At 41.1% G+C, this 25,559-nt stretch overlaps 1 protein-coding gene across 1 annotated transcript; it reads right to left on the bottom strand.

Moving 5' to 3' along the window:
* On the bottom strand, positions 1-21,550 carry doc2a (double C2-like domains, alpha). Its single transcript, XM_010786045.1, has 11 exons — positions 21,300-21,550; positions 16,704-17,041; positions 15,914-15,993; positions 15,073-15,147; positions 14,740-14,849; positions 11,681-11,807; positions 9,879-9,938; positions 5,575-5,774; positions 2,928-3,009; positions 2,551-2,647; positions 1-1,509 (listed from the first exon to the last, which is right to left on the bottom strand). Exons 1-11 carry the CDS (start codon positions 21,329-21,331, stop codon positions 1,373-1,375), a joined length of 1,338 nt encoding a protein of 445 aa, XP_010784347.1. The 5' UTR covers positions 21,332-21,550; the 3' UTR covers positions 1-1,372.
* Positions 21,551-25,559: the final 4,009 nt, after the last annotated feature.

The following is a 25,559-nucleotide window of genomic DNA, read 5'->3' as shown; positions in this document are numbered from 1 at the left end:
CGGCTTTATTGAATCCCCACTGAGCTGCACGTAAACATTAGAGATTCAAAGAGGCCACTTTGGAACAAATATAATAGAAATTCAGGAATGCACATAAGTCAATATGAACATTTTTATGAAAAAAAGAAGAAACAATCATGCGCACTTCAAGTTCCAAAAGACAAACATCCAAAGCAAGTGAATCACAGTTTATATTTACATATGAACACCACTGGTAATGTCAGCATGCCTCTGTAACCACATGAGACTCAGATAAAGTCCTGCTCTCTAGTAAAGCAGCAGTCATGGAGATATCATCAGACGACACTGTGCTCTAAACACCATTCATATTTGTAATTTAGATATCAAACAGAAGCTGACATTTGTATCGACGGTGTGTCAGAGTATGACCATGCACAGCTCTCCATAAAACCAATCAGCTCTGCAATGTTCCTGTTAATTACAACACTCTTCTCCTCAAATTACAGACTGTGAAGCAAATCTAGGTCAACATCAACGTGTCACCAACAAGAAACTCTGATATTAGAGCTGACACATTAAACAACTGAACAGCATAGAAAACAATCGGTTACCCTTGAATTGAATTAAAAACAACTCTTTAGTTAATCAGAGCAACACACCTCAGGAGAATTGGGAGCAACACAATGATGAACGTCCTGCAGCAGAGCCTGGCACATATTTGACTTTTAGTTTGCTCCATCAACACCAAACATGCAAATCACTGACACAAAACCATCAAACATGGAAGAAACCAACAGCCTCTCGTGTTTTCTGCAGGCAATCCAATGGCAATCATAATCGATCGATACAAAGTGTCAGACAGTATTAAGACCACCTTGGAGGTCTTTCGGAAGCATTTGGCAAACCATTATTGCGAGGGAGAGGTATGTGCGCTGTGAGTCATAACGGTGGAGGTTTAATGTCAGCATGGAATGAAAATAACAAGCCGAATGTAATAAGAGCAAGAATAATGGAGAATAATTCAGCCTTCTCCTTCATTATATTTTCTTGCACGATTTCAATTTTTCTAGTTAATTGAGATCTGACCACTTTTTGAGCAGCTCTGAGAAGCATTACGATTGACATTGAATTCACAAAAGGGACATGGAGCTCTATGAATATGATTAGGGAAATGCTCATGACGTTAGCTTTGCAGTGGCTTCTCAGATTAGCATTGGGTCTATTTAGATCTTCCATTACAGTATTGATCTCTGTGACCCCCCTTGGGTATGTTGTCATGAATGATGATCTCATGTTTGACACACAGTAAGCAGGACGTGAATCCTTCATAGGCATGCAGAACATCCTCAGAGCATGCGGTGAAACGTCTCTCTTTAGGCAGTTTCTCCGGTGTCAGCGAAAGAGGATCAGTTCATTCCTGCAGCGTGGATCCAGGCAGCTCATTGGTCAGCGTGTGCCAGCGCTCCACCTTCGTGCCCTTGTTCTTCAGACAGTCTATCCAGTGCTGCAGAGGATCGCCCTGCGAGTGACACCCTAAAGACACGCCGCCTAACCAGAGCAGAGATAAAAACAAGTGAGAGGGGCTCAAAAGAAAGTTCATGTTTGGGGATTTAAGTTCAAGAGCTGAATGTATGTTTTGGTAACAAGGGTTTTAAAATGAACCAATAAAAATGTGTTATCAGAATGCAATTTTGTAATATTTTTCCTTATTGTAAGAAGAGTAGGTGTAATTAGCTTTAGCTTTAACCTACCCTTTTTGATCTATACAAATCTTCATTGTGTTATAGGGTTGACTTGTTTTCTAATGTACTGCTAAATAGCACTAATTGCATATGTTGTTGTCTGTTTTAGCCTCATTGCTTTTGCAGTAACTGCGTTTTAATATTTAAAAAAATTGAGACCCAAGAAGCTGGAAAGGTTTTTTTTCCCCTATGCCAAAAGCAAAAATATACTTATTTACCAATAGGCTTACATTTTCAGTATTCAAACGTATAACATCTTCATGATAGGTGCAACAATTCTGTATTAATACTTGATTGCAATTCCAAATGTGCATCAAATATAATATTTTTTCACTTGTTTTCCTTTTCGCTGAACAGTGTGGAAAATGTGACATGAAGCTCTGTAACTTCTTTAGGACAAATAGAGATACATATAATGTAATTTCTCCCATTTATAGATGATAGTTTAATGCTAATTTGCAGCCAAATGTCACTGACACCCTTTTGGCACCCTAACCCTGCAAATTACACAGTGCTGCACTCAGTGGAAGATAATAGCCCAGCTTAAAATATCTGTGGTAACATCTGCCATGGATACAACATTAGTGGACCGATAACCATAAGCCATGCAGCTAATGATTATCCAAAAATAATTCTGTTTAGTATGCCTTAATCGCATTTTTTTTGTTATTGTTTTTTCCCCTTATTGTTTGTGCAGTTATTAAAAAAATGTAAAACCTATCGAGGTGGAAACGTCCTTTTCGTTCTATGGCAAAAGCAAAAGTCTACTAAAAATATGATTAAATATGCAACATTCATACATTTAAATTGGTAAGGAATGTGAATTGTTGGCTGTATGTGCAGTTACCTATGAAATCGTTGGACTTCCCTAGGTCGTAGTCCCACACTGTGACCTCCAGCGTCTTAGTGGCTAACTCTGAGAAGGTGATTTCATAGAAGAACTCCTGGGTGAAAACAAATAAGAAAAGGGGTCAGTGTACATGAGCAAAGGTCAAAAGGTCACACCTGATTAGCATACAAACCTCTAAAATATTCCCTAATGAGGCAACAGCTATTAATGTCAAACCTGTAATTGGCTGTCTTAAATAAAGTTGCAGACACTTTGCATGCAGTGAAGCGTCACCGAGGAGTGTTTAGATTTAATGAAGCTGTTTTATTTACATCAACCATTGTAAATGTGCTTCACACTCCCAAAGCGATTTACATTCACAAAGTGATGTTTACCTCATTAAACTCCGGGTTGAGAGTCTTCTTTATGACCGCTGTTTTGTGCTTGGATTTCTTCTGAACGTCTGGCTTGAGGTACCTGAGGCAGAGACATGAGACACCATCATATAAGAGCCTGGACATCATAATTCGCAGGTAGGTCATTGTAATGCTGGAGGAAATAATACAGCACTAATGGGGACTGCAAATACCACTGATAACTATGTAAAGGTCAGAGCAGGTTCATACAGAAAATCATTATGTTCACTCAGGAATAACTGTCAATGATGGATAGATTATGTTTTTTCCCCCTGACATGTCACTCTTACTATATTCTTAGTGACTTCTTCATTAATGGATGATTCAGAAAGAAGCATTATCCTGAAGGCAACATTGAAAGTATTCATAGGCCCTTTTTATAATAATACAATTGCTTATTAAGTACCTTTCTAAATTCAAGGCAAAGCAAAGGCAACATACCCGGGAAGCAAATACAATAGAAAACCAAACAGTAAGGCAAGAGGAAAAATAATAACTGTAAGTCTTTTTTGTGAAGGCCTATGTGTCATTTTTTGTCATTTTAATGTTAAAATCAAAGAAGACTGTATATTTAACCGTAGGGATAAACAGTTAATACCGTATATGGTATTAAAACGATCTCACTACTTTAATGCACCACCCGGTGGGCACGTGAGTGGCACAAATCAAGCACACCTCAACAGGTGCATGCTAGGTCTGACCGGCTAACATGCTAAATGCTAACATGCTAAATGCTAACATGTCTCATGGTGGATGGATTCGGCCTTCTCTGAATAACTTTTACCTTCAGTGAGGTGTGTGAGGGTTTTCTTCTGTTTGTGACAATGCCGCTACTGGGAGTGGACAGCATAAATAATGCTTTGAAAAGGAACGACAACAGAAGATAAACCTGGAGCAGATGCTGCAGGACAACGTGAGGCTAAAAACTCCCTGAATGACGTTCAGACAGGTGAGAACAACAAGACACTGTTCCTGCAGGGAAACACACTTTGTTGAGGTGTGTGAATGAAACATTTGCTTAACATTAATCGATATGCTAATCAATACATTGGAGATTATCTTCTGTTGGCTGTCTTAGGGTTGCAGGCAGCTTTAAAAAGTGACTGTACTTTTACTAGACAGTGAAGTGTCTTTAATGAAACAGTAGGTAATTGGGTGGCATATTCAAGTGCTCTGGATAAAAGTAAAAAAAAAACTTCACAGACATGTTTTGTGTATACAATATATTTTTCCAATATAGCATAATAGGTCCACTTTAAGGAAATATTCGTATTGACTTTTCTTGTACTGTTGTACTTTAGAACAGAGCCAGGCCGGCTGTGTCCTCTGTTTCAGTGCTTTTGGCAAAGTTAACCAGCTGCTGGCTGTAGCTCCATATTTACTGACAGACTTGACAGTGGCATCCATCTGGTTCTCAGCAGGAAAGTGAATTCAGTTTATTTCCCACAATGTCATGCTATTCCCTCTAAGGTTTAATACATTATTTGTGAAACTAACATATGTGAGAAATGATAACCAACACAACACTGAGTGAAAAAGCTCAGCATCCCTTCAAGAGGTGTCACTAAAATTCTCAGGATATTTTTAAGCCAGCTGGAAGGAGCATGGCAAATTCTCTATTCACATTTGCTTTCCACCCACCACCCACAGCTCTGAGAGCGTATGTTCCCACACGCTCTCAGACACAACAAAGCATCTGGGAAAAATACCCTGCCAAAGGGCAAAGATGCGATCACACATCCAAAATGAAACAAGGTGCACGATAGATTACTGTGGATGCGTGAGGGCTGTATGCGTAGGTTCGGTGGATGTAAAGAAGGAAGGAGAGTTTAATTCGTGACGGGAAAGGAGAATTGTTGTTTACTGAAGAGTGGTGGCATGCTGAGCTTCATGTGTGTGTGATGGGAGGTTGTTAAGGGTTTCACTCCTCCAATAATCAACTTTAAGACCAGAACTCTCAGGAGATCACCCAGTGAAGAAGAGGGCGATTTTTAAACCTCATTTGACCACTTGCTGTCAGCGAGCGTCATTCAGACCAGGGACCCTCCTGCCCTCTCCAAACACAGCCACACACACAGCCACACACACAGTGAAACACACACAGTATTGCTTTTCTTTCATCAGTGAGTTATGAAACTCAGAAGGGCCTCTATGACACAAACACAAGCTCCCTCCTCAGTGATACAGAACGCCCATAACTCTAGATCATGTCACTGCCTTTCAATCAATTGCGATGGCTGTCAGTAAACATAAACTGTTACCATTATCTCGGTGAGTGACTCATAAATATTTCACAACGGCTTGCGCTTGTGTGAGAGTTGCCCTTGTTTGTCACTATTACCTTGTACGGGGTTAACTCCAGCCATCTATCACTCATGAGAGCAAGAAAAAACGTGATTCATGGGGTCAATATGAGCCAACGGCCAGTAAAAGCCAAACACAGGTAACAAGATGGAGAGGGAGATTGGTGCTGGATAGGTCATTTGGAAATTGTTCTGGAATGAGGCTCATGAAATGTCAATCCATCATGTACATTCATTATTAATCGCACAGGAAGCAACATGTCTCCATCTTGTCTAATCCAATAGACCCTGGCATGCAGTTAGTGGTTCGATATCGTCCTTACGTTTTAACGTAGGGGTCTGAGAAGCCATTGACGTCCATGGCTGCCAGGTGGGCGCAGCGCTTGACGCCGACACACAACCCGCCACGAGCCCTCTCCTTGGCCTCGCCCTTCACATCGCCATCACTGGAGGGGGGGAAGTACTGCAGGCAGAGCAGCAAACGGCCTCTCTCCTCTAGACTTCTCGTCTGCTCAGTCTCCCACTATAGAGATAAAGAGGGGATACAAGAGTGTATTGAAAAAAAGGTTTGCGAGCTGCTTTTGTTGCTGCTATTAGTGGCTAAAGGTTCAGAGCTAAAAGCAAGCCTTGACCTGCTGATGAAACAGGCAACAATATTCAAGTTGTTCTAGCTTCGGTCCTCATTATTTTTTTCTAGATTAAATGACTTTTTATAATGTAAAAGGGGTCACTTGAATCAGTGAATTATGTGGTCTACTGACTTCCAGGTCCTTTGTATTTGTTTTACTGCCTACTTTACTGTTTTACTCCTACTGCTCTCATTTTTGACGGGAGTTTCTTTTGATTAGATTTTTTTTTGATTTTTTGATATACTTTATTAATCCCTGTGGCGAAATTCTTTCTCTGCATTTGACCCATCCTAGTGTTAGGAGCAGTGGGCTGCCATTATGTACGGCGCCCGGGGAGCAGTGTAGGGAACGGTGCCTTTCTCAGGGACACCTCGGTAGCACTTGGTCTTGCCGGGACTTGAACTGGTGACCTTCCAGTCCCTATGGACTTCGCCACCACCGCCCGGTGGAAAAACTCTTGCTATCTAAAAACTCTATTCTATTGTGAAATATTGAAACATTCAACAGTTAAACAATAACAATCTCCAAGATCTCTCTTTCCGCTGATGATCACTGGTCATCCAGTTTGTAATAATGCAATGTATTGGCATTCTTCAGTAAGCACTTTTTTACTTTTGTCATTTAATTTTGTCATTTACTTTTGTCATGTATTCTTAAGTATATTGTGTGTTGCATTGTTGAAGGCAGCCTGGGACTCAGGATTTCCATTGCAAACAACTAAGCTGTAGCTATTGTGCATATGACAGTAAAACCTCTGAATTTGAATTTAAATTCAGTGAAAAAAAACCCTTGAAATGATTGCTTTGAAAAGCGAGATATTTCCCTCAGGTTTAGGTAAAAAGATCAACATAGCTTAAAGTGAATACTAAACTTGTGGATTCAAACAGAACTTCAAATGAATGCTAATCTGGCTCTGTGTCTGTTAGATGTGTAGATAAACCATAGCTGGTTGCAAACACGCTTCAAATATCAACTGAATAAGGTGATAATGTGTCAGTAATGTGTCAGTTTTATGCAGGTTTAAAGCTGCAGTCAGTAAACAAACCCTGGCAGTACATGTACAGTTCATCCTGCGTCAGTGCAACAGAAATAAAAGCAAGCGTATGTAACTTTTGCTGAACAGTGACCGTTGTTGCTACAGGTGACCGGATAAAAGCTTCAACACAGTGTATAGTAAATGTTTAGAAGATCGTAAAACACCCACGATATCTTTAGGAAAGGTCTATTGTGTTCCTGCAAAACATGAGACCCAAAACAAATCGATTAAAGTTTACGTTTATTTTATCTAGTCCATAAATGAACATGTAAGGCTGTGTAGCAGCACACCCCTGAGTGCATTGAACTGAGAAGGGTTGTATTGTTTATGGATTAATTTATTTAGAAGGTGGGAAGTACAACATGTTCTTCTCTCTAGAGTTAAACAGTCTTGCTTCAAAAGTGTCCTTTGCTGTAATGTAGACCATCTAATTTCCTTCTATACTAGGAATGCATGATAACATCGTCACGTCATCCGTATTGGCAAGATAAAGGCTTTATAATGAAATCTCAGCATCCAAAAATAAACGTGTCCTCTGATATGACATATCTATATTTTGCATAAAGACATTTCTTTCTTTTGGCAGTAGGAAGAATAATATGTGAATTCTGCTACAGAGGAGACTAGATGTCCTCTACAAATTGAGTGGTAAACAGTAGGTGTCTGCACCAGTATCGGTTTAGAAATTGTCACAACGAGCTGGAAAATGACGGCACGTTGACACAAATCCAATAACTTACACCCCTGAAGCAAACAACTAAAGATCAGGTAGGTTTCATCTGACATTAGAGTTAATCTGCCACTGCTCAGACCCTCATCATCACTGAGAGCAGCTAATATCTATTCGACCTGTCTGGGACCCAATATGTTGCTCCTGGAGTATTTTCCACGGACAACATCAAACTGTTACCAAAGAATTTGATAACAAGCGGAACAACAGAGTAGATTCAAAGTGACAGATGAAAGAAAGGAAGAGAGGAAGCATCATCAAAGGGTGGAAAAGAGAAGACGATGTTCTCACAGCACCGTGACGCACACTCATGGCCGACAGCACCAACACATGTATGGTATTTATAGGATTAGCCGTTTTCATCTCTGGAGGTGCATCTTTTTCTGATTCTCCAGAGAAAATGAAGAAAGGCTCCGTTGTATTGCCTTTTATATAAAATGGGTTCCATCCCTTAATATCTATTTGATCTTTTTTTATCCATTTCCATCTCTCATTAAGTCTTATCTTGAGGCAAGAGGTGGACACAGGCAGGACGATCAATATGCCAAACGCTCCTTCATGCTCCTCCCTGTAATTGTCTCAACATTTTTCTCTTTTTACTTAATCTCTTTCCTATTTTCCCCCCTTCTCCTTGTCCCTATTTTACTTTGGGACTCATCATTACTGCCAACAGCCAGTTCGCCATCTGCCGTGACAGAGGAGACTACTTTAAAACTCGCAATTAGTGAGGATAATTTGCATTAGGTATCTGCTGATAGAACAGCTCAGACCTTCACAGATCGATAGAGAGCAACTCATTAGGGAGGTCGAAAAAAACCGGCATCAATGTGAAGCCAGTCACACACAGCGACAGACGAATGGGACAGAGATGAATACGTGGGTGGAACTGGCAAGACGATCACATAAAACAACCTTGAATGTGATGAGTAACACACACGCAGCTGCTTAACTCCAGTTATCTTAATGAAGTGAAAGGACTACACTGGCCCTTTGGTTTCGCCCACTTCTTTTACTCCATATGTGATGAGAAGGCTCTCAAATCAGCTGTGCGTCTACAAAAATAATACATTAGGTTATTTCTTAAGATATTGGCTTTATAGAATCAAACCTGTGTGTGGGAAGTTTTCCTCCTTTACTGTAAATCATATGCAAGTTGTTCTTGGCTTACATCAGCAGAAGAATATAATTCATTTCATAGGCAATAAAAGAGACACCCAAAGTATACTCAGGGTTTTTGCTGCTACAGCCCATTAAATGGCCGTTATTAGTTGTTATGATTACCATTTATAATACGAAGCGAACTGCACCCTCATGCAGTAAAACGGTTGCAGTTTAAAATGTACTTAATGTTGTTTAATTAAAACAAAGCAGCTTGGTTAGGTTCAGGACAACATTAGAGTTTGGATTAAGAGGCCGTATTATGCTTTTGGGGGGGTTTTCCATTTCCTCTAGGGTTTCTTTTGGTGCACGTAAATGGTCTGCAAAGGCTAAAATCCCGAAGTCCCCTCCAGAAGGGATTTCTCTCCCACAGATCCCCCTCCCCCCCCTGCCTGAAGCACCTCCATTGGACTCCTTTGTTAACTTCTGTAACATAATGATATCACTACCTCACACTTGTGATCTCCAACACATTGTACATGATAGGCTAAGGGGGCAGGACATCTCTAAGCGGTTGACCAATCACAACAGAGATGGCCAGCTAACCAATCAGAGCAGACTGGGCTCTGGTTTCAGACAGAGGGTGAAAAGAGGTGCTGCAGCACAGGGAGTAAGAGAGAAATAAAGAGCTTTTTGAACATTAAAGCATTTAAACAGGTCACAGTAGAGACACTAAATACAAATATGAACCTGAGAATTAACATAATCGGGCCCTATAAGTTACACAATAAAAACGAGTCAACAAACGAGGTTCTTTGTTCGGTTTATCTGTCCATCCACCCCGGCACGCTCGGAGCAGACTTTTTGCCATTTATGCTATTTCTCCTGACTTCCCTTTTTTCTTCCATCATAAATATTATGGCCAATACAGATGGCTGCCATTTTGAACCTCCCTGCATAGATCCACCTAACGAATAGATGATAAAAACCAACTGAGCCAATTGGGAAGTAGAGGAAGGCCTTACAAACTCAACTCTGTCGTCCTGATGACAAGTGACATCGCCCATTTAATGAGCTGATAACACTAGAAGCTTGTGATGTTTTCAAGCAAAATAACAGGAGTCGTGTGGTCACCTCTCTCAGGTAGCAGGAGATTCCTCTAAGGGCCGTGCTCATCGCCGTCGGAGAAGGCAGCTGGAGGCAAAGAGTAGAAGAGATGAATAATTAGGAGGGTATGAATGACAGAAAAGCTGTACAAGCAGGTTAGAGCAGCTAAGGTTAAACGGGAATAGACGAATGGGGTCGAAGGTGAAGCCACTCTGAAAGTGACAGGCCCGACACAGTGTCTGCTTCGCATGACGACGGGGGGGGCTTCAGCGTTTGATCGCAGAGCGGCCACCGGCCTCAGAGGACCAATCTATTACCAGCAGCCCTTTCTAACTCCGAGAACAAAAACACAGCAGCCTCCCGTCCCTTTAACAAACACATGCCCCCTGCTCTCAGCCACTTTTTTTTTCTAATCCATTTGTTTCTCACCTCTCTCCCCATTGACGCTCCACCTCCCCCCCCCATATCCTCTAGCCTTTATTCCCCCACTCTTTCTATGTACCCTTTTCCAACAAATAATCCGGCTGACATTTAGCCTGCACAAAAAGCTGCCTGTGAGCTATGAGAACAGACAGGAAACTCTGTCCTCTGTTTACCTGAGATTTGTTTTTAGATATTGTATTTGTATTCGCATTGATGTCGGCTGACTCAATGCACAATATACTGCATGGCTAAACGTCTATGTAAGCTCCACTGTTGTTGGGATAGTTTTCGTCTGTTTCTCTTGGTTTGTCTCCTTTAGCTCAGATCAAGTGATATGCTACTCATCATGCAAAGATTGTCTTAGTGAACAGGAAGTCTCTCTGATGTCTGACATTGTAAAGCCGTCATCAACAAACGGCACACAAAGAAATGTATGAACCTGACTACTTTGCTCACTATTTTGTATGTACAGGTTTTTAATGTTAGAAAACCAGCTAAAAACAGGCAATTTCCAGGTAATCTCAGTCCAATGTGCCTTTCTTTTTTTGTATGCTCGGTTTCAATTTTGGCCGTAACAAGTCTTTTATATCCGTTATTTATCGCTCTTTCAAACTATCTCACCACAGTATGTGATTGTTTCAGACTTAACAAAGATGTTGTTGAGTTTTTGTTTGTTTCCGTTGTTTTCGATATTGATGTTTCTTTACATGGAGTCTGTTGGGTTTGAGGAGATGTTGCAGGTCAATACAATATGTTAATTGTCCATATCCCTGTCGATTAACCCCTCGGCGCTTGGGCAGCCACTACTGCTGAGTCAATTGTCCTGGGAGTGAATGCTGATTGCATCCTTCTCCACTAAAGCCAGATGTTGGTGGGTGTAAGTGGGTGTTTTTGTCCGGTGGGATCCCAGCCACACAACTCCTTCTTCCAAGGAAGCTGTTATAGAGCATATAAGCAACAAAGGTTTTTTAAGGTTGTGGAATAATATAATCAACAATCATATCTTATATTATGCTGAAGTTTCTGCGCATTTCATTCCAAGCAGCTGCATATTATGTAACTGTGTGGGCCTATTAGTGTTGTTTTTCCAATTTTCATTTGTACAGATGCTTGCCATTTCCTATATTCTGAGACCCAGGAGTGTGTTTACCATGCATCTAAAAAATATTGACATTTTAGTGTTGCATCCCCGTTGGCACGTAAACAATTTCCTGCCTTCCCTCTTCACCTCAATTCCCTCTTCCTGTCAACGTTTTCACTTTAAAAGATGAGGTTGTGAGTCACACAGGAAGCCCTAATAGTTTGAATGTTACGGTGCCAGAAAGGCATTTATCTCCCTCATACACACTACACATCCCGCTTTCCTCCCTTTTTTATTCCTTCTGCCCCCCCTCTGCTCTTCTCACAGGAGGTGGATGCTCCAGACAGATGTTAAAGTGTTTGGTCTGGTCCAGCTTCACGCGACGCAGGGCCACCCGCGACTCCCCGATGAACTCATTATGTGTCAGCTTGTCTTCGTCGCACACAGACACCCTGGGAGTGAGAGACAGGAGAGGGAGGGGGGGAGGAGGGGGTCATAATTAAAACAGGGAGAGATGGGGAAAAGAGGAAAACATGAATACAAAAAAGCTAATTATAGGACAGAGAGCTTGGCAGATGTGTGAGGAAACGGGTGGCGGAGTTAGTTAAACAACATCGCAAATTATGAGTCATTTAATTATTCTTAATGCTGTGGCAACATTATAATGAGAAAAGGAAATTGGTGACATGAACCTGATCTGAATTTAAGAAGATTCTACGCATAAATCCAGCATCTCTATATGCACATTGTTCAAGTAATTACATACCCCCCCCCTGTGGGGATTAGATAGTGTGAAAGTGCATCATGGAAAGTTAGGTCAATCCATATTTATGCGACTGGAAAACGTTCACACCTGCCATCATGTCACCAGAAATGAGAAGCGGTGAGGAGTGAAGGAGAAGAAGTGAGGCTGTATGTGAAATCAAAAGCCAGCAAGTGAGGGATGAAGTGATGTGGGTGAGGAAGAGAGATAAAAATGTAAGAATGTATTTTTAAATCTGTGTGTGTGAGATGGGACTCATTTATGCCTGCAAATGTGCATGTCTATGGGCAAAAGTGAAAATCGGTATGCTACGGGATAACTGACATCCAGAATGATGGCTTTTCCGTTGCTGAAAGTGAATGAAAGACAAGCAATGGGAAGAAGCAAACTAAACATGCAATCTGTCAGAGAACTCCACATGTGAACGTGACGCCTCTTCGCTCTTGGATTTATTCCAACTTCTAAGTCAAATTCATGACCGCAGAAAAAAAAAAAAAAACACGTAGCGATCACCTGCTGCCTTCAGGTTGCTGTAATAAAACGCGGTAATGCAGAATTGAAGAAGGTGCAAGAGTTCAGTTGCCTGGGGACGCTGGTATGATGCACAGGATCTGGAAGCTTATGAGGGTCACAGAATCAAATGGCAAAAGGAGGAAAGGAAACGGGAGGATGAATCCGAGCTGAGAGGTGAAGATGGCTTGTCAGATGTACGAGCGAAGGACGGCTGTGATGAAGAGGGCTTGAGAACGAAGAGTGGCGAGTGAGAGTACGATAGGTCAAAGAGTCTAGAGTCGTTATGATGTGAGACGGCGTGTGTTTACTGTTGCTGCATTTCCTACTGCATCAAAAAGACCTCATGTTGTTAAAGCAGGTCGATAATAGAATCAACACATGTCCGTACCTTAAATGTCCATCTTAAACGTTCAACTAAAGATTGTATAATTTAAAGTCCTTTTTGAAGTGTCCCAGTGCATGGGTATTAGTTCAGTTATGATGAATAAATAATGACAGTTTTTAATCCGGCTCTTATGGAGCGTCGTTGCTGCCGGGAAAATAGATTAAAAGATAGATATGATAAAAATGTAAATGCTTATGGTGAGACCAACTTTAGCCTGAATAGCTCAAAAGTATTACTTTTCAAGGAAAATGTGTGAGATGATAAAACTGAATATTGACTTAATTTCTAATAACTGTGACCTTTAGTCTCAGTTTTGTAAATAAGGCAATATATACAATACATTATTATCTCATAGATATTCTTTCCTAGAACACAAATAAAAAACATGCATTTTGCCTAACCGTAAGTATGTTTATTTGTGTCATTCTTAACTTGTTTATCTATTTTCTATTTATTTTCTTGACAGGAATAAACTTCCAGAGCCTCTGGTTCTTATTTTGCGAAAGCTAATTTGCTTACTGAATTACATTTTTAAAAAGATTGTAATTCATCACTTAATCCCCTCATATAAATACACAATTGCAACTTCTGTGAAACTGTATTCTTAATCAAATGTTATGTATATAGCCACATATCAGGAAGTAACACAGGGGGCTTTACAATCTTGCAGCACTTTCTGGTTGGAAGCAGACTCCATAACGGAGCTGGATTTTTTTCCACTTTAGAAAAAGAAGTAGAAAATAGTTTTGCCCTTTTTCAAACAGAGCCATATCCTGTGGTTGCATTGAGTCCTGGTCGAATAAAGCTGCTGTTGGTAGAGACATTGAAAAACTACCCTTTTCTGTGATGGATTTCTTTCTCTAGTGTAAGTGTGAAAGGAAACCCTGCTGGTTAAGTCCGTAGAGACACACTGGAAGAAAGCCATAGATTTTCTTTTACACTGTGCTTAGTAAAGCGCAACGAAATAGAGGTACAATTGCAAGGATATCTACAGTAGATGTGTTAAGAGTTGGTTTACTCCTTAGAAATGTTCCCCGTTTAATTATATCTATTACATTATCCAGTTGTATTACTACAACTTGTCACTTTGTAGAAAGTTTCAGTGCATTGCAATCTGCGATGTCAACATGTGTTCATGACTCGGTAGGTTAAACTTCCTGTCTGCAGATCTTTCAACGCCTCTGCTGAATTAACACAGTGTCGTAGGATGGTAAGGCCGGCTTCGCTAATTTCCCCCGAGAGATTAACCGTCGGTCCTATTTAAATCCCGCTCCCACATAACGCTTTGGCAAAGTTTTAGTCACAGGCAGAGACAATTCGCAGCTTTCGTCACCTCTGGAGGGGGTCAATGAAATTAAAACACCCCGTGGTGCTTTCTCTGACCTCAATCTGTCACTGCAACTTGGGAAAAGAGAAAGGAAGGGAGACAGACGTAAAGGAAAGACAAAGAGAGAAGGATGCTTCAGAAGAAGTGAGGGGGAGATCTTTCCTGATCCTAGTGGACAGGAGAGATGTGGGCACTAAAGGAAGGAAGGTGAGGTGACAGACGGGGATCAAGGGATCAGCAGAGATAGCAAAGAGAAAGGATGAAAGCCTACAAATCAAAAGTAAAAGACTCTGTGATGGAGATGGACGATAAGAAATCCTTTGTAAGCAAGAGGCAGCTTACAGGCGGGCAAGACAAAGCAGAGAGGCCGAAAATAGCCATGAAGCAAACATTTACCGGAGAGTTTTGCGGTACATATCTTCCTCGGTGATTCCAAAGTAGGTGAGGGTCTCGTTCCACACCGGGTTCAGCGTGTTGCGCACCGTCTTGGTTTTCAATTTGTTGGCCTGTGCATCAAAGCATAGAGGAGAGGAAAGCAGTCATCTCAGAGCTACTAGTAGCACAGAGACTCAACAGGAAAACCACATTTTAATGTCATTTTCTTCAGAGTGTGTTTATAGATCTGCACTTTCATAATGCAGCTTGAAAATTGTAGCTGGACTAAGTGCACTCCAAAATCCTGCATGTCTTTTCACAAAAGCACAAGGACGAGGCAAATAGAAATCCGACCTTGCAGGCTCCCGGCAGCAGGTGCAGCTTCACATAAGGATCAGACAAACCATTGAAATCCATCGGCTTCAGACCCTGATGGAGAGAAGATTTAACAGAGGGATGTCAAATAATTGGCCGTGAACACCGGTAGTACGTTGTTAAATTATTACTGAGGGGTGAAGAATGACTTTACTTATTGAATCTGAAGCACAGTGCTAGAGAGGAGGTGAGGGAGCAATCATTTTACAGATTCAGTTGACCAGGGAGCCGTGACAACTAAATCCTCTGCTACATACTGATTAGAGGTGTATGTATCTCGAGTCTTTGGAACTTCAGGGTCCTGTTGCACCATCTGATATGAAGCTTGTTTACCAAATGTACTCATAACTCGTTGTTCTAAGACCGACCCTTCAACCGTCTAGACTTGATCCATCTTCTCGTTAAGACCGGGTTTAAATCTTAAGCCTGGTTAGGAGCAAGACTGAAACCAAAATCTGAGTTGAGACAATCAGCTTTAAGGCCTCCAATGTTGCCTAACCCTGGTACATTTCACAAAAACGGTCTCTAAATCTAAATGACATAAAACCGCTTTAAAGCGACAGCTGGCAATAAGATTACATCTGTGTAAACGTGCTAGATGAGGTGTATAGAGATAGAATTGAGTGTAATGTTTACTACCCAATTTTACACATACGAACTGCATGATATATGCACAATATATACAGTATAAGGTACTATGCAACCACTATACTGTCATAAAATCCTGTTGGAAATACTGAACTGACACAAATGTAACTTTGACATGTTGTCACAAGATAAAGTACCTGTGATGGCTCTGGTTGAGTTTCAGAGTATTTACCTTGGCTTTTATGACTGTGCAGTGCAAGGAGCTGGTGGCTCTCTCGTACAGAAGCTCAAACTCCAACGTCCCCAAGGCGGCTGTAAGACAGTGGATGAAGATGTTTTAGTTACTCTGGTTATTGTTTAAGTACTTTTCTTTTCATTAGAAAAGAATGGTCTGAAGCAATGTAGACACTCGGAAAGATACTCACATTTAGAAATGTTTTCAAAATAACCTTATCCTCTTCCATTTATAAAGGCCTAGTAAGCTAACCTGTGGCTAATTGCTGTAGATTCATATTCAACGTGCAACACGAGAGCCGTATTGATCTTCTCATCTAACTCTCAACAAGATAACAAGTACAGGTCCCAGAATGTTGTACTGTATTATTTTAAGATAACTTTAGAGGTTTCCTTTTGAACCAAATACAATTGAAACATTTCAAATTAGCTTGTGTTAAAAATTTAAAAGTTTAAGCATTAGCTCATTCTTCAGCTGGAAACATCTGCTTGGGATAGTTGACAAAGTCTAATGTTGTTTTCTATAAATGAGAAGGCAGATTTAGTTTCCTTTTGTGTGAAATCAAAGAGTTGTTGTTCATGTGAATTATGATGCTACCGTCATGACTGTAAACAGTAAATGTACTGTGTGAGAACACAAGCTTGCCACACCACACCACTTTAGCGAAGGCTCAAATGTTATTTCTTCAAGGCCTTTTGTTCTAAATCCACATCTGCGCTGAGTGACCTGCTATTATTGGACTCCAGCAGCTTTAGTGAAACCAGGTTGTGACTTTCAGGTGACTCACTGTTATCATCGCTGTCACAGCTGTCGATCTCGATGGAGGTGTCCATGCTACTCATGGCTGACAGCGAGCCCCCACCGCCCGCCGCACCTGGTAACAACAGGCTGCTGCTCCCTGGTCCCACTGCTCCTCCACCTTTTTCTGCGCTGCTCGGGCTGAGCGATGTGGGAGCTGCTACCTGATTGGGCAAGAGCGGCTCGGAGAAGGAGGAAGTGGGCGATAAGCGGGGGAAGTAGGCAGAGATTTGACGGATAGGGCGTATAGGGCCCGGGCAAACATCGATGGCCATGTGCTCCTGGATGGAGACGGCTAACGTTTTTCCTTTTCGCACAGTCATAGGGCTGCAGGGAAAGAGACAGAGAAAGATGGAGGAAGAGTTAAATCCCAGCAAAAACGATTACAATCTGGAAATGCGGAGGGAAGGTATTGATCCACAGACATGAGCTGCTTTTCTCAATTTCATCAAGGTGAGCTTAGTCAGGAAGTTGGTTCATTTCAATATCCTCTCAACTAATAGGAAGTTTTGCACTGAAACATCTTTCAACATAATTAAAACTCTCTAAAAGAAAGACATTATTCAAAAGATTAATAAGTACAAAGAAGACATATACACACATATTTGCATTTCAATTGAATCTGTTTGAATAATCTGAAGCCTATCAACGAGAATAAAGGATTACAGACAATAGGGGTCTCCCCCGAATCCTTATCATCCTCGAGTAAATGGAAGTGTGTGCGTGAGCCACAGAGGCACACATGTTCTCTTAATTAAGTGCTTAACAATCCTCCGTAGAACGACAGGTAATTACAGGATGGAGTCTGGGACGCTCCACTCCGGTGGTGGGAAGACTCCCGGTGGTTATATAAAGTGTGTGAGCAGGGAGAGGAGTTGACCACCAGGCTGATGTGTCTGCTCTCTTCCCAAAATAAAAAAGAGGGGGGTGGATTGCAAATCTCACACAGCTTTTGTTTTCTAAAGCCAGCAGGCCTTGAGGGGGCGTTCTGTCCTCAATACAGTGCCCCCCCCCCTGGACTACCTTCTGCTCTCTCTGCATCAATCGATTGAAACTGAGATGTGAATATTTGCACTTCCTCTGTGTTGTCTGCAACGACACCTACGCACGATACGACTCTGACAGATTACTGTACTCCCAGAACCAAACTGTCTGTCTCATAACGTGCTATAGGGTTGTTGTGGTTTGCACATGACACTAGTGATCATTGACAAGAGGGGTAAGGCTTTACACTAGGAGGAATCCCACTGTCTCATATTAAAACTACAGTGTATGTTCAGTTAACAAAACACATGCGAAAAGAGATACGGGTAAAGACCCAGATCACGTACAAGAATCACGTTCCTCCAATATTGGATGTTCGCAAGAAGCTAAAGTTGTGCGTGTGCTCATTTGCAACGAAAAACTAATAGAGACCGAAAAGATATGGAGGACAGAGTTGATTGGGAAATGCAGAAGGCATTGATTGTCTGTGTTCCAGAGTTGGTGGTGAATTAATAACATTGCAATGAGAGAGTAGCTGTTCAAACTCAAGCTGTTATTGTACAATACCCTTCTACCATCTTAATTGTGACCATATGGCCTTAGTGTTTATCATTTCCCAAATATATATGTTTTATTAGAAAAGTTTGATCATATCTGTCGTTTTAAATGTAAACGAGAGGGAATAAAACCAATCATCTGTTGAATTTTACAAAACAAGACTTTTCATTTCCTTTTTTCGATGAATCTAAAGACAAAGTGTGACCTAACACATAGAGCTTCAAATCAAAGTCTGGTCTTTGGGAATTGTGACAACCCTAGTGTTAACACTTTGGTTCTTATTCACATTAAATGTTATCAACATGGTATTTAGTCAGCTGTAGAACATGTGGAGGTTGATTTTGTTCAGACAGTCCTTAAACCTGGAAATTAGTTAGCATTTTACAACTTCCAGTTCCTTTGTTTCAAAGTCAGCATTTTTCTGAACATGTTTTTCGTTGGACGACTGAAAGTGGTAAACACGAGTTGAAGAGTTTTGTTCTACTAAATAAAACATGCCAGTAAAACACCACTCTTTAGAGTCACTGCCATGATAGAAACTGCAGTTGACAGTTTAAGTATCACAGCTCTTCAGAAACCTGTTGGACACTACATCCATTTATACAGTCTATCTATGGTCCAGACCAGTAAACAGAATAAATACAGACCCTTCACTGGCCATGATTAAGTCGATGGGACCGATGGTGCCCTGGCGGAAAGTGTCTCTGAAATGTTTGTCTCTGACTGTTGACCTTCAGCAGGGATACAGGCAGCGAGGATCATTTCTCATGTTCGTCCAGTTTCTGCTGAGAGCAACAGTGGGTGACACACATCCAGCTCTCTCTTGGCTGCAGATGAAACAAACTGTTTGATACACCATGAAGTGTGTCAGCCTTCAAACTTCCTCCACTGTTGGCTGAGAGGACTTTGACAGACCACGATGGACATCTTTCCTTTTGAAAATCAGCAGCAGCCATTTTAGTGCTACGAAGGTCAAAACAGGGGAATTGATGACTTCTGAGGCGCCGCCAAAGGGTCAGAGTTCATCGCTGCTCAATTAAACAGCGCACAGATAACGTTGATTCTCCTGCACTTAGGGAGGAGGTGCTTTGATTCTCATTTATGTTAATGAGCTTGAATGTGTCCTGTCTGGGTTTGATATGTTTAATGTACCATGTGTAATGGCACCCTGTTGTGCATGGAAGACATTTCTGCCTTTTGCACACATACATTAGATTCTTAATCTTAAAATAACACAGCTTCCGAAAGCGATTTAAAGTCTGGCACGACATTGAAATAATCTTAAATTAAGCCGATAATTGCACGACATTGAGAAGAAGGAAAAGATGAACACAAATTAATGAAACTCCCTGCAATGAAGATGATTATTGTAGCCAGAGTTGATTAAAAGATGCATTTATTTGCATCAGTAGATAATAATAATAGTTCTAATGACTAATGTATAACCCCTCAAAGCAGACGCAAATACATTCACAAAGGCAGGCCATCAAACATACAGGCAGATAACTTCCGTCAGATCATTAATTCATCTCTCTCTCCCCACACACACACACACACACACACACACACACACACACACACACACACACACACACACACACACACACACACACACACTATGCAGCTGTTGCAGGCTTGTGAGCGAGTGTCTGTTGATATAATGTGCGCAGTCAGTCGCCTCCCAGTTCTGGCAGATGTGGCCGTGAGCTGCCTGAACACCAGCAGCTCCAGCAGCACAAGTAGAGCCGGTGGGGAAGCAGGAGCTCATAATTGATCGCCCTCATGCTGCCAGCTGGAATCCCTCTCTCATCTTCCCTTTTCATCATCATCTTGTTGCTGAAAATATGTCACCCTCTAAAATAACAAGGCTCAGATTACACCTCACACTTCTCAGGGTTTTTTTTTTCTTCCCGTACGTGCTGAAGCTCATTTACATACGACTCTTTTAGCCTCCGAGCACATGGTTTAACTTCTTTACATAATTCCTATAAGCGACAATATAATAATGGCCTGACTTGTTTGCCACGTACATTAGCCCCTGTGGCTGTTGGTTATGCAACCACACACAGTCATGCATTTCAAGCTTGGCCCCCCTTGTGCATTTATTCCTGATGTTACATAGGTTCGAGATGGAGGAATGAAGAAGACAAGAATATCTGTGTGCAACATGCGACCTCTTCCCCCCCCCCCNNNNTTCCTCTTTCATTTCCTTCACTTTAAATTAGAGTCAAATCTCAGGACCCTCAACCCCCATCTTCTACCTCTTCATCTCCACCTTTTATGATCCATTTCATCTCTCGTCTCCCATCTTTATGTCATTACCTCACCCGTGAAGACTTTCTCACACGGCGTTATTCCACCTGTAGGTATGTGAGATTCTCTCGCTGTTGGTTCTCGTCTTCTTCTCTTTTGTCCTACATACAATGGGCCCCTGCGGTGGGCTCCGTTCACCTTTTTAAATAATAAGCTGCTGGCTGATGGTATGGTACAGTGGCTCACACTGTAGCTACTCATTAGAGCTTGTCTGTTAGCACATCATTTATAGCTAACCATGTGACAATGAGCACTTGTCAATTAGAGCCAAGTTATTTTCAGGCTGCCAGGGATGAGTAAACTTCAAGTGTGTGTGTGTGTGTGTGTGTGTGTGTGTGTGTGTGTGTGTGTGTGTGTGTGTGTGTGTGTGTGTGTGTGTGTGTGTGTGTGTGTGTGTGTGTGTGTGTGTGTGTGTGAAAGAGGGGAAGGAGCAGGTAAAAAGGGACTGAAACAGACCACATGTTGCACCTGCCTGCTGTGTGAAAATGATGCAGAATAAAACATCTGGAAGCCTGGTCTCTACTGCATCAGCTTGAATTCTCTTACATACATGACAAAACAGACAAGTACAAGTGTCGATTTAATGATAGTTATAGAGGATGAAGGAAAACATGTTTTTCAAGACGATATGAGAAACATAAATGTGAATTTCACGCAGAGAAATTAAGTGAAAAAAAGATATTTATCACAATATTAACACCAGAAAATAATCATAAAGATGTTGACTTACCTCACTGGTAGTGCGAGCGTGGAACTCCTCATAAAAAAACAGGGGATTCCAGTGCGGAGCGGAGAGGGAGACTAACTAACAGGTGGCGAGGAGAGGAGCCGAAACAGGGGAAGAGGAGGGGGGAGACAACACGAGAGAGAGAGAGGGGGAGAGATAGGGAGCTCTTTGTGTATCATAAGGAATGAAATGCAAGAGTAGTTCAAGTTGATATAAAGAAAAAGCGAGGAGCTGAAGGGAGGAGAGTGGAGTCCTGGAGGAGGATGAGGAGGAGGAGGAGAGGAAGAGAGGAAGAGAGAGAGGCAGCAGGGAGTTATTACTTGACAGTCTGTTGTGCATGTGGCTGTTTTTCCTGACTCCCTCCTGCAACCCCCCACCATCACATCTCTCTCTCACACACACACACACACACACACACACACACACACACACACACTTAATGTGTTTAACACTTGGGGGGACATTGCATTGACTTGCATGCATTCCTTGAAGACTAAAACTAACCATAAAGGATAAGGCAGGTGTTATTCTACATTTTCCCATCTAAAATCCAATATTTATTTAAAAGGAATCCTAATTTGTTGTTTTTAAATAGTAAAATATCAGGCTGGCAGTTGTTCTAGTACCATATTAGAGTAATGCAGTCTTACTATCTGCTATAGGGTTGCTCGAATGCAGAATGAAACCTCTTTATTTGTAGGAACAATGAACATACCAATGACAACCTTCAGTGCCCTCTATAGGTAGTGATGCAGGAAGCAAGGAGTGTGTAGCATGTCAAATATCCAAGAAGGAGATCGGAGATAGCGTTATAGCCTGCTATTTTAATTAATGTTTACCTTTTTAATCGACCGTAACCAAATTATTCATCCAACCTAGATCAACCGTCAAATATCTAACGTAAACTCTACATGAACCGTAGCATTGATTTTAGTCTAATCCGTACAGCTAACCATGTCTGCTACACATTACATTTCCATACGATTGCATTTCAATTGCATTGGCAACAAAACAACTTGATTATGTTTGAATGAAATATAATTGTTTGGCTTAAAATAAGTATGTTTGTTACATGATTTAACTAACAGTTGTACCTTTTTAAAAAAAAATCATGTTTCAAATGGGACATGCGTTTGTTTGACCCACCATGACCTCCTGCCTAAGTGGACTTTGATTCAAAACCTATTTTGAATGTGTCAAAATCTAAATTAATCCAGGAAGGTACACTTCAAATTGTAATTGACAATACATGGTTGTTTTAGAAGGTAATTTTTAATGATGCAAAAATAACAAAATAAAAAAAAACATTTGAAGAAAGCTAAAATGTGGAAATGTTGGCATTAATTAGAATCTTTCCAAATTGACATTCCTGTCAAGCAGCCGGGCAGAAAGCTCTAACAGCCTTCTGATATGTTATTATTTTACGGATTTAACAAACAAGCTACTGTGTGAATGTTTTTCCAATTTTGAACAGAACCAGCCAAGCTGAATCCCCTGCTTCCACTCTTTATGCTAAACTAATCCATTCACTCACAGACAGACGGACAGCACCTCTTATTAAATGCAGGCTTTGTATTAGTTTGAGGTAGAGAGGGACACAAAGTAACATCTCTACATCTTTATGTCCTTGTTATCCAAACTAATACACTCTGTCTCTTCTGCTTCAAACAAACACAGTCTCTCCAGTCTCAGTTCCTCCATATAATTAAGCTAATGGTTCTTGAGTCACTGATAGACAAGAGGATACATGCTATTTCCCCCCTTGTGGCTATTGAAGGAGCACAATTGGTGCTTTCTCTGTCTCTTTTTATCTGACTTGTTCTTCTTTCAGTTTCGAGTCCACACTCTCTGAGAGTCCCTGTCTAACAAAAAGAGGAACCAAGAAGCTGTCACAGCACTCGCTGTTTAATAGACGTACTGCGTTTTTGTGTTATCTTCAAAACATGCTTGATGCCTTTGTTCAGTTTTCCTCGAGTCTCTCTCCTTTATTATCTTATACCCCCCCACTCCAGTTTCCAGTTACACTTTTTCTGAAGAAAACACACACACACACACACACACACACACACACACACACACACACACACACACACACACACACACACACACACACACACACACACACAGCAATGAAGAACAAAAAGCCTGCCAACTCTGTCAAAAATGCCCTCACAGTATTTCTGGATAAATGAAGCCCTTATCTTTTTGGGCTTTTTCCCCACTTCCCTCCCTCCTCCTTGTCATATCTCCACTCTCCTGCCTCCTGTTTATGAGGATTGAAAGTCTCCTCATTAAAAATGCATTGTCGTTACGTGCTCTCTCCACACCAATTATGTCAGGGATGGGTGCTGGTGCTTCAGTGAAAAACAGCTGACCACAACGGAGTCAACAATGGCTCTGACAAGAACAAATGACATCAGCGGAGCAGTCGGCCCGCGTTATACACAGACGACAAACACAGACGGGAATGGTTTCAATTCAATATGATTTATTGCATTGAGGTACAATTCATAAAAGCATCAAATAGCAGAAAATAATCAACACCTGCTCTGTTTGTGTCTTGGAAAAAGGGAGACACAACTAGGCATTTATGCATTTTATACAAACGATACAATGTTGAATATTCTTTTACATAATTTTACGCAATTTATTACAGAACATTAATTAATTATACTTCTTGTTTTAAATAAGTCAGTTTAGGACCCTGTATATATTCAATCTATTTCTTTATGTATTCTTTATTCATGAGGATATTGCACATTAAATCCACATTTCTGTAATTATGCAAGTGTTAGCCAGCAGGCACAATGTCATCCCTGTGGCCAAATGTTCTTGAAACAATGAATCGGTTTAGAAATACAAACAGAGAAAGACCCTGAAGACATATACTAACTACATGTTTGTTTAAATGTTATTAAATAATTCAGAATGTACAGAGAAACAGCATTTCAATTAAAACAACAGGGGTTTTGGTTTCAGTTTAGTCAGCTGTCAGATGTCTTTAGCTGAAGCTAACTTATCAATTTTAATTTGTTCCCTAGAATTCAATACCTTACTACATTAATAAGGCAGTAGCTCAATAGTGGCTCAGCTAGTCTTGCCAAAAGCTAGCAAATGGTTGAGCACAGTAGCAATGGCAGCGAGCGGATAGCTCCGAGTCCTAACATGACTCATTAATGAGACCTTTCGAGGTATTTAATGTTCTGGGCAATGTTTTTTCTAGAGTTCAAATGTTTAATGTATGTTTACTTAAGTCAGTTATGTTTAAATCACAAACCTACTTATTTGTTTTGCATTTTTTTTCACTGAAAAAGACTGCATTGTTACAAGGTCCCCAATTATACTATTTTTTAACAATATATTATAGGTCTTTGGCTCGAAATACCAAACAGATCATGCATTGTATAGCATGTCGTAAAGCCCTCTGTTTCAGCCCTTTTCCAAAAGTTCTGATTCTGTGTCTGTAGCTTTAAATGCTAATAAGCTGGTGCTGGCCACGCCTCTCTGCAGAGTGATTGGTTCAAAGAAACACAATAGGCGCATTCACACCGCAGTACTTTCCCACAAAGGTTCATGAGGACTTAGTTCATGAGAACTCTTTAGTTCTCAAGAACTAAGTACAGATCGCATTCACACCGGAATAAGTCCCTGGGGGTGGATTAGGCAAATTAAGCCGCTGACGTCACTTCTTCTTCTGCTTTGCGTTTACTGGCAGGCCGCAAACAACTTCACGGCGTATACTTCCACCGGAAGTCCCCGGGGTTGGGGACTGGCTTCAGAAGCTGCTGGGCCTCCACGTTTCTAAATGATGCCGAAGTAACAACATACTGATACCGGTTAGTAAAAACCATGAGTTAATGCTTGACAAGTCTGCAGACAAGACGGCAGGCGAAAAACCTTTTAAAATGCTTTTTTTCTGAATGGAGATCGGGTCGACCAGGCTAAGCTAACGTTGTATATGTTCATTCCACACTCATAACAACGGCCTACAGACATAAATAAACCAGCGACTGTATTCGCCATGACACAGAAAGTCTGTGGTTTGTTCTTGTTTAACTTTTGTCCAGTTTCTGAAGAGATATGAGGAGCTGTGATTTTTGTGTGCTAACTGCTAACAGCTAATGGCTGATGTTTTCTGGTTGAACGTCAGTGACGGCAGGCTGAGATCCTCACCGCTGATTGGCTTCCGCGAGAACGTGTCACGTGAATTTGACGCTCGAGTTGAAAAAATTGAAGTCTTGCGTTTGATTCACCGTTCAATCG

Source organism: Notothenia coriiceps, unplaced genomic scaffold (genome assembly GCF_000735185.1).
Source record: "Notothenia coriiceps isolate Sejong01 unplaced genomic scaffold, NC01 NC01_scaffold00028702, whole genome shotgun sequence".
NCBI lineage: Eukaryota > Metazoa > Chordata > Actinopteri > Perciformes > Nototheniidae > Notothenia > Notothenia coriiceps.
The sequence above is the reverse complement of the archived record's forward strand: the minus strand, read 5'-3'. Positions and strand labels throughout refer to the sequence as shown.

What these genes read in the sequence shown, in the direction of transcription:
- doc2a (XM_010786045.1), bottom strand. Translation starts at nt 21,331, where the DNA reads ATGAGGAGTTCCACGCTCGCACTACCAGTGAG. An exon ending in GTCTGGAGCATCCACCTCCT is followed by an intron (nt 9,939 to 11,680) that starts GTGAGAAGAGCA and finishes CTTTGCCTCCAG; the next exon opens with CTGCCTTCTCCGACGGCGAT. An exon ending in TCAGACCCCTACGTTAAAAC is followed by an intron (nt 3,010 to 5,574) that starts GTAAGGACGATA and finishes TCTCTGCCTCAG; the next exon opens with GTACCTCAAGCCAGACGTTC.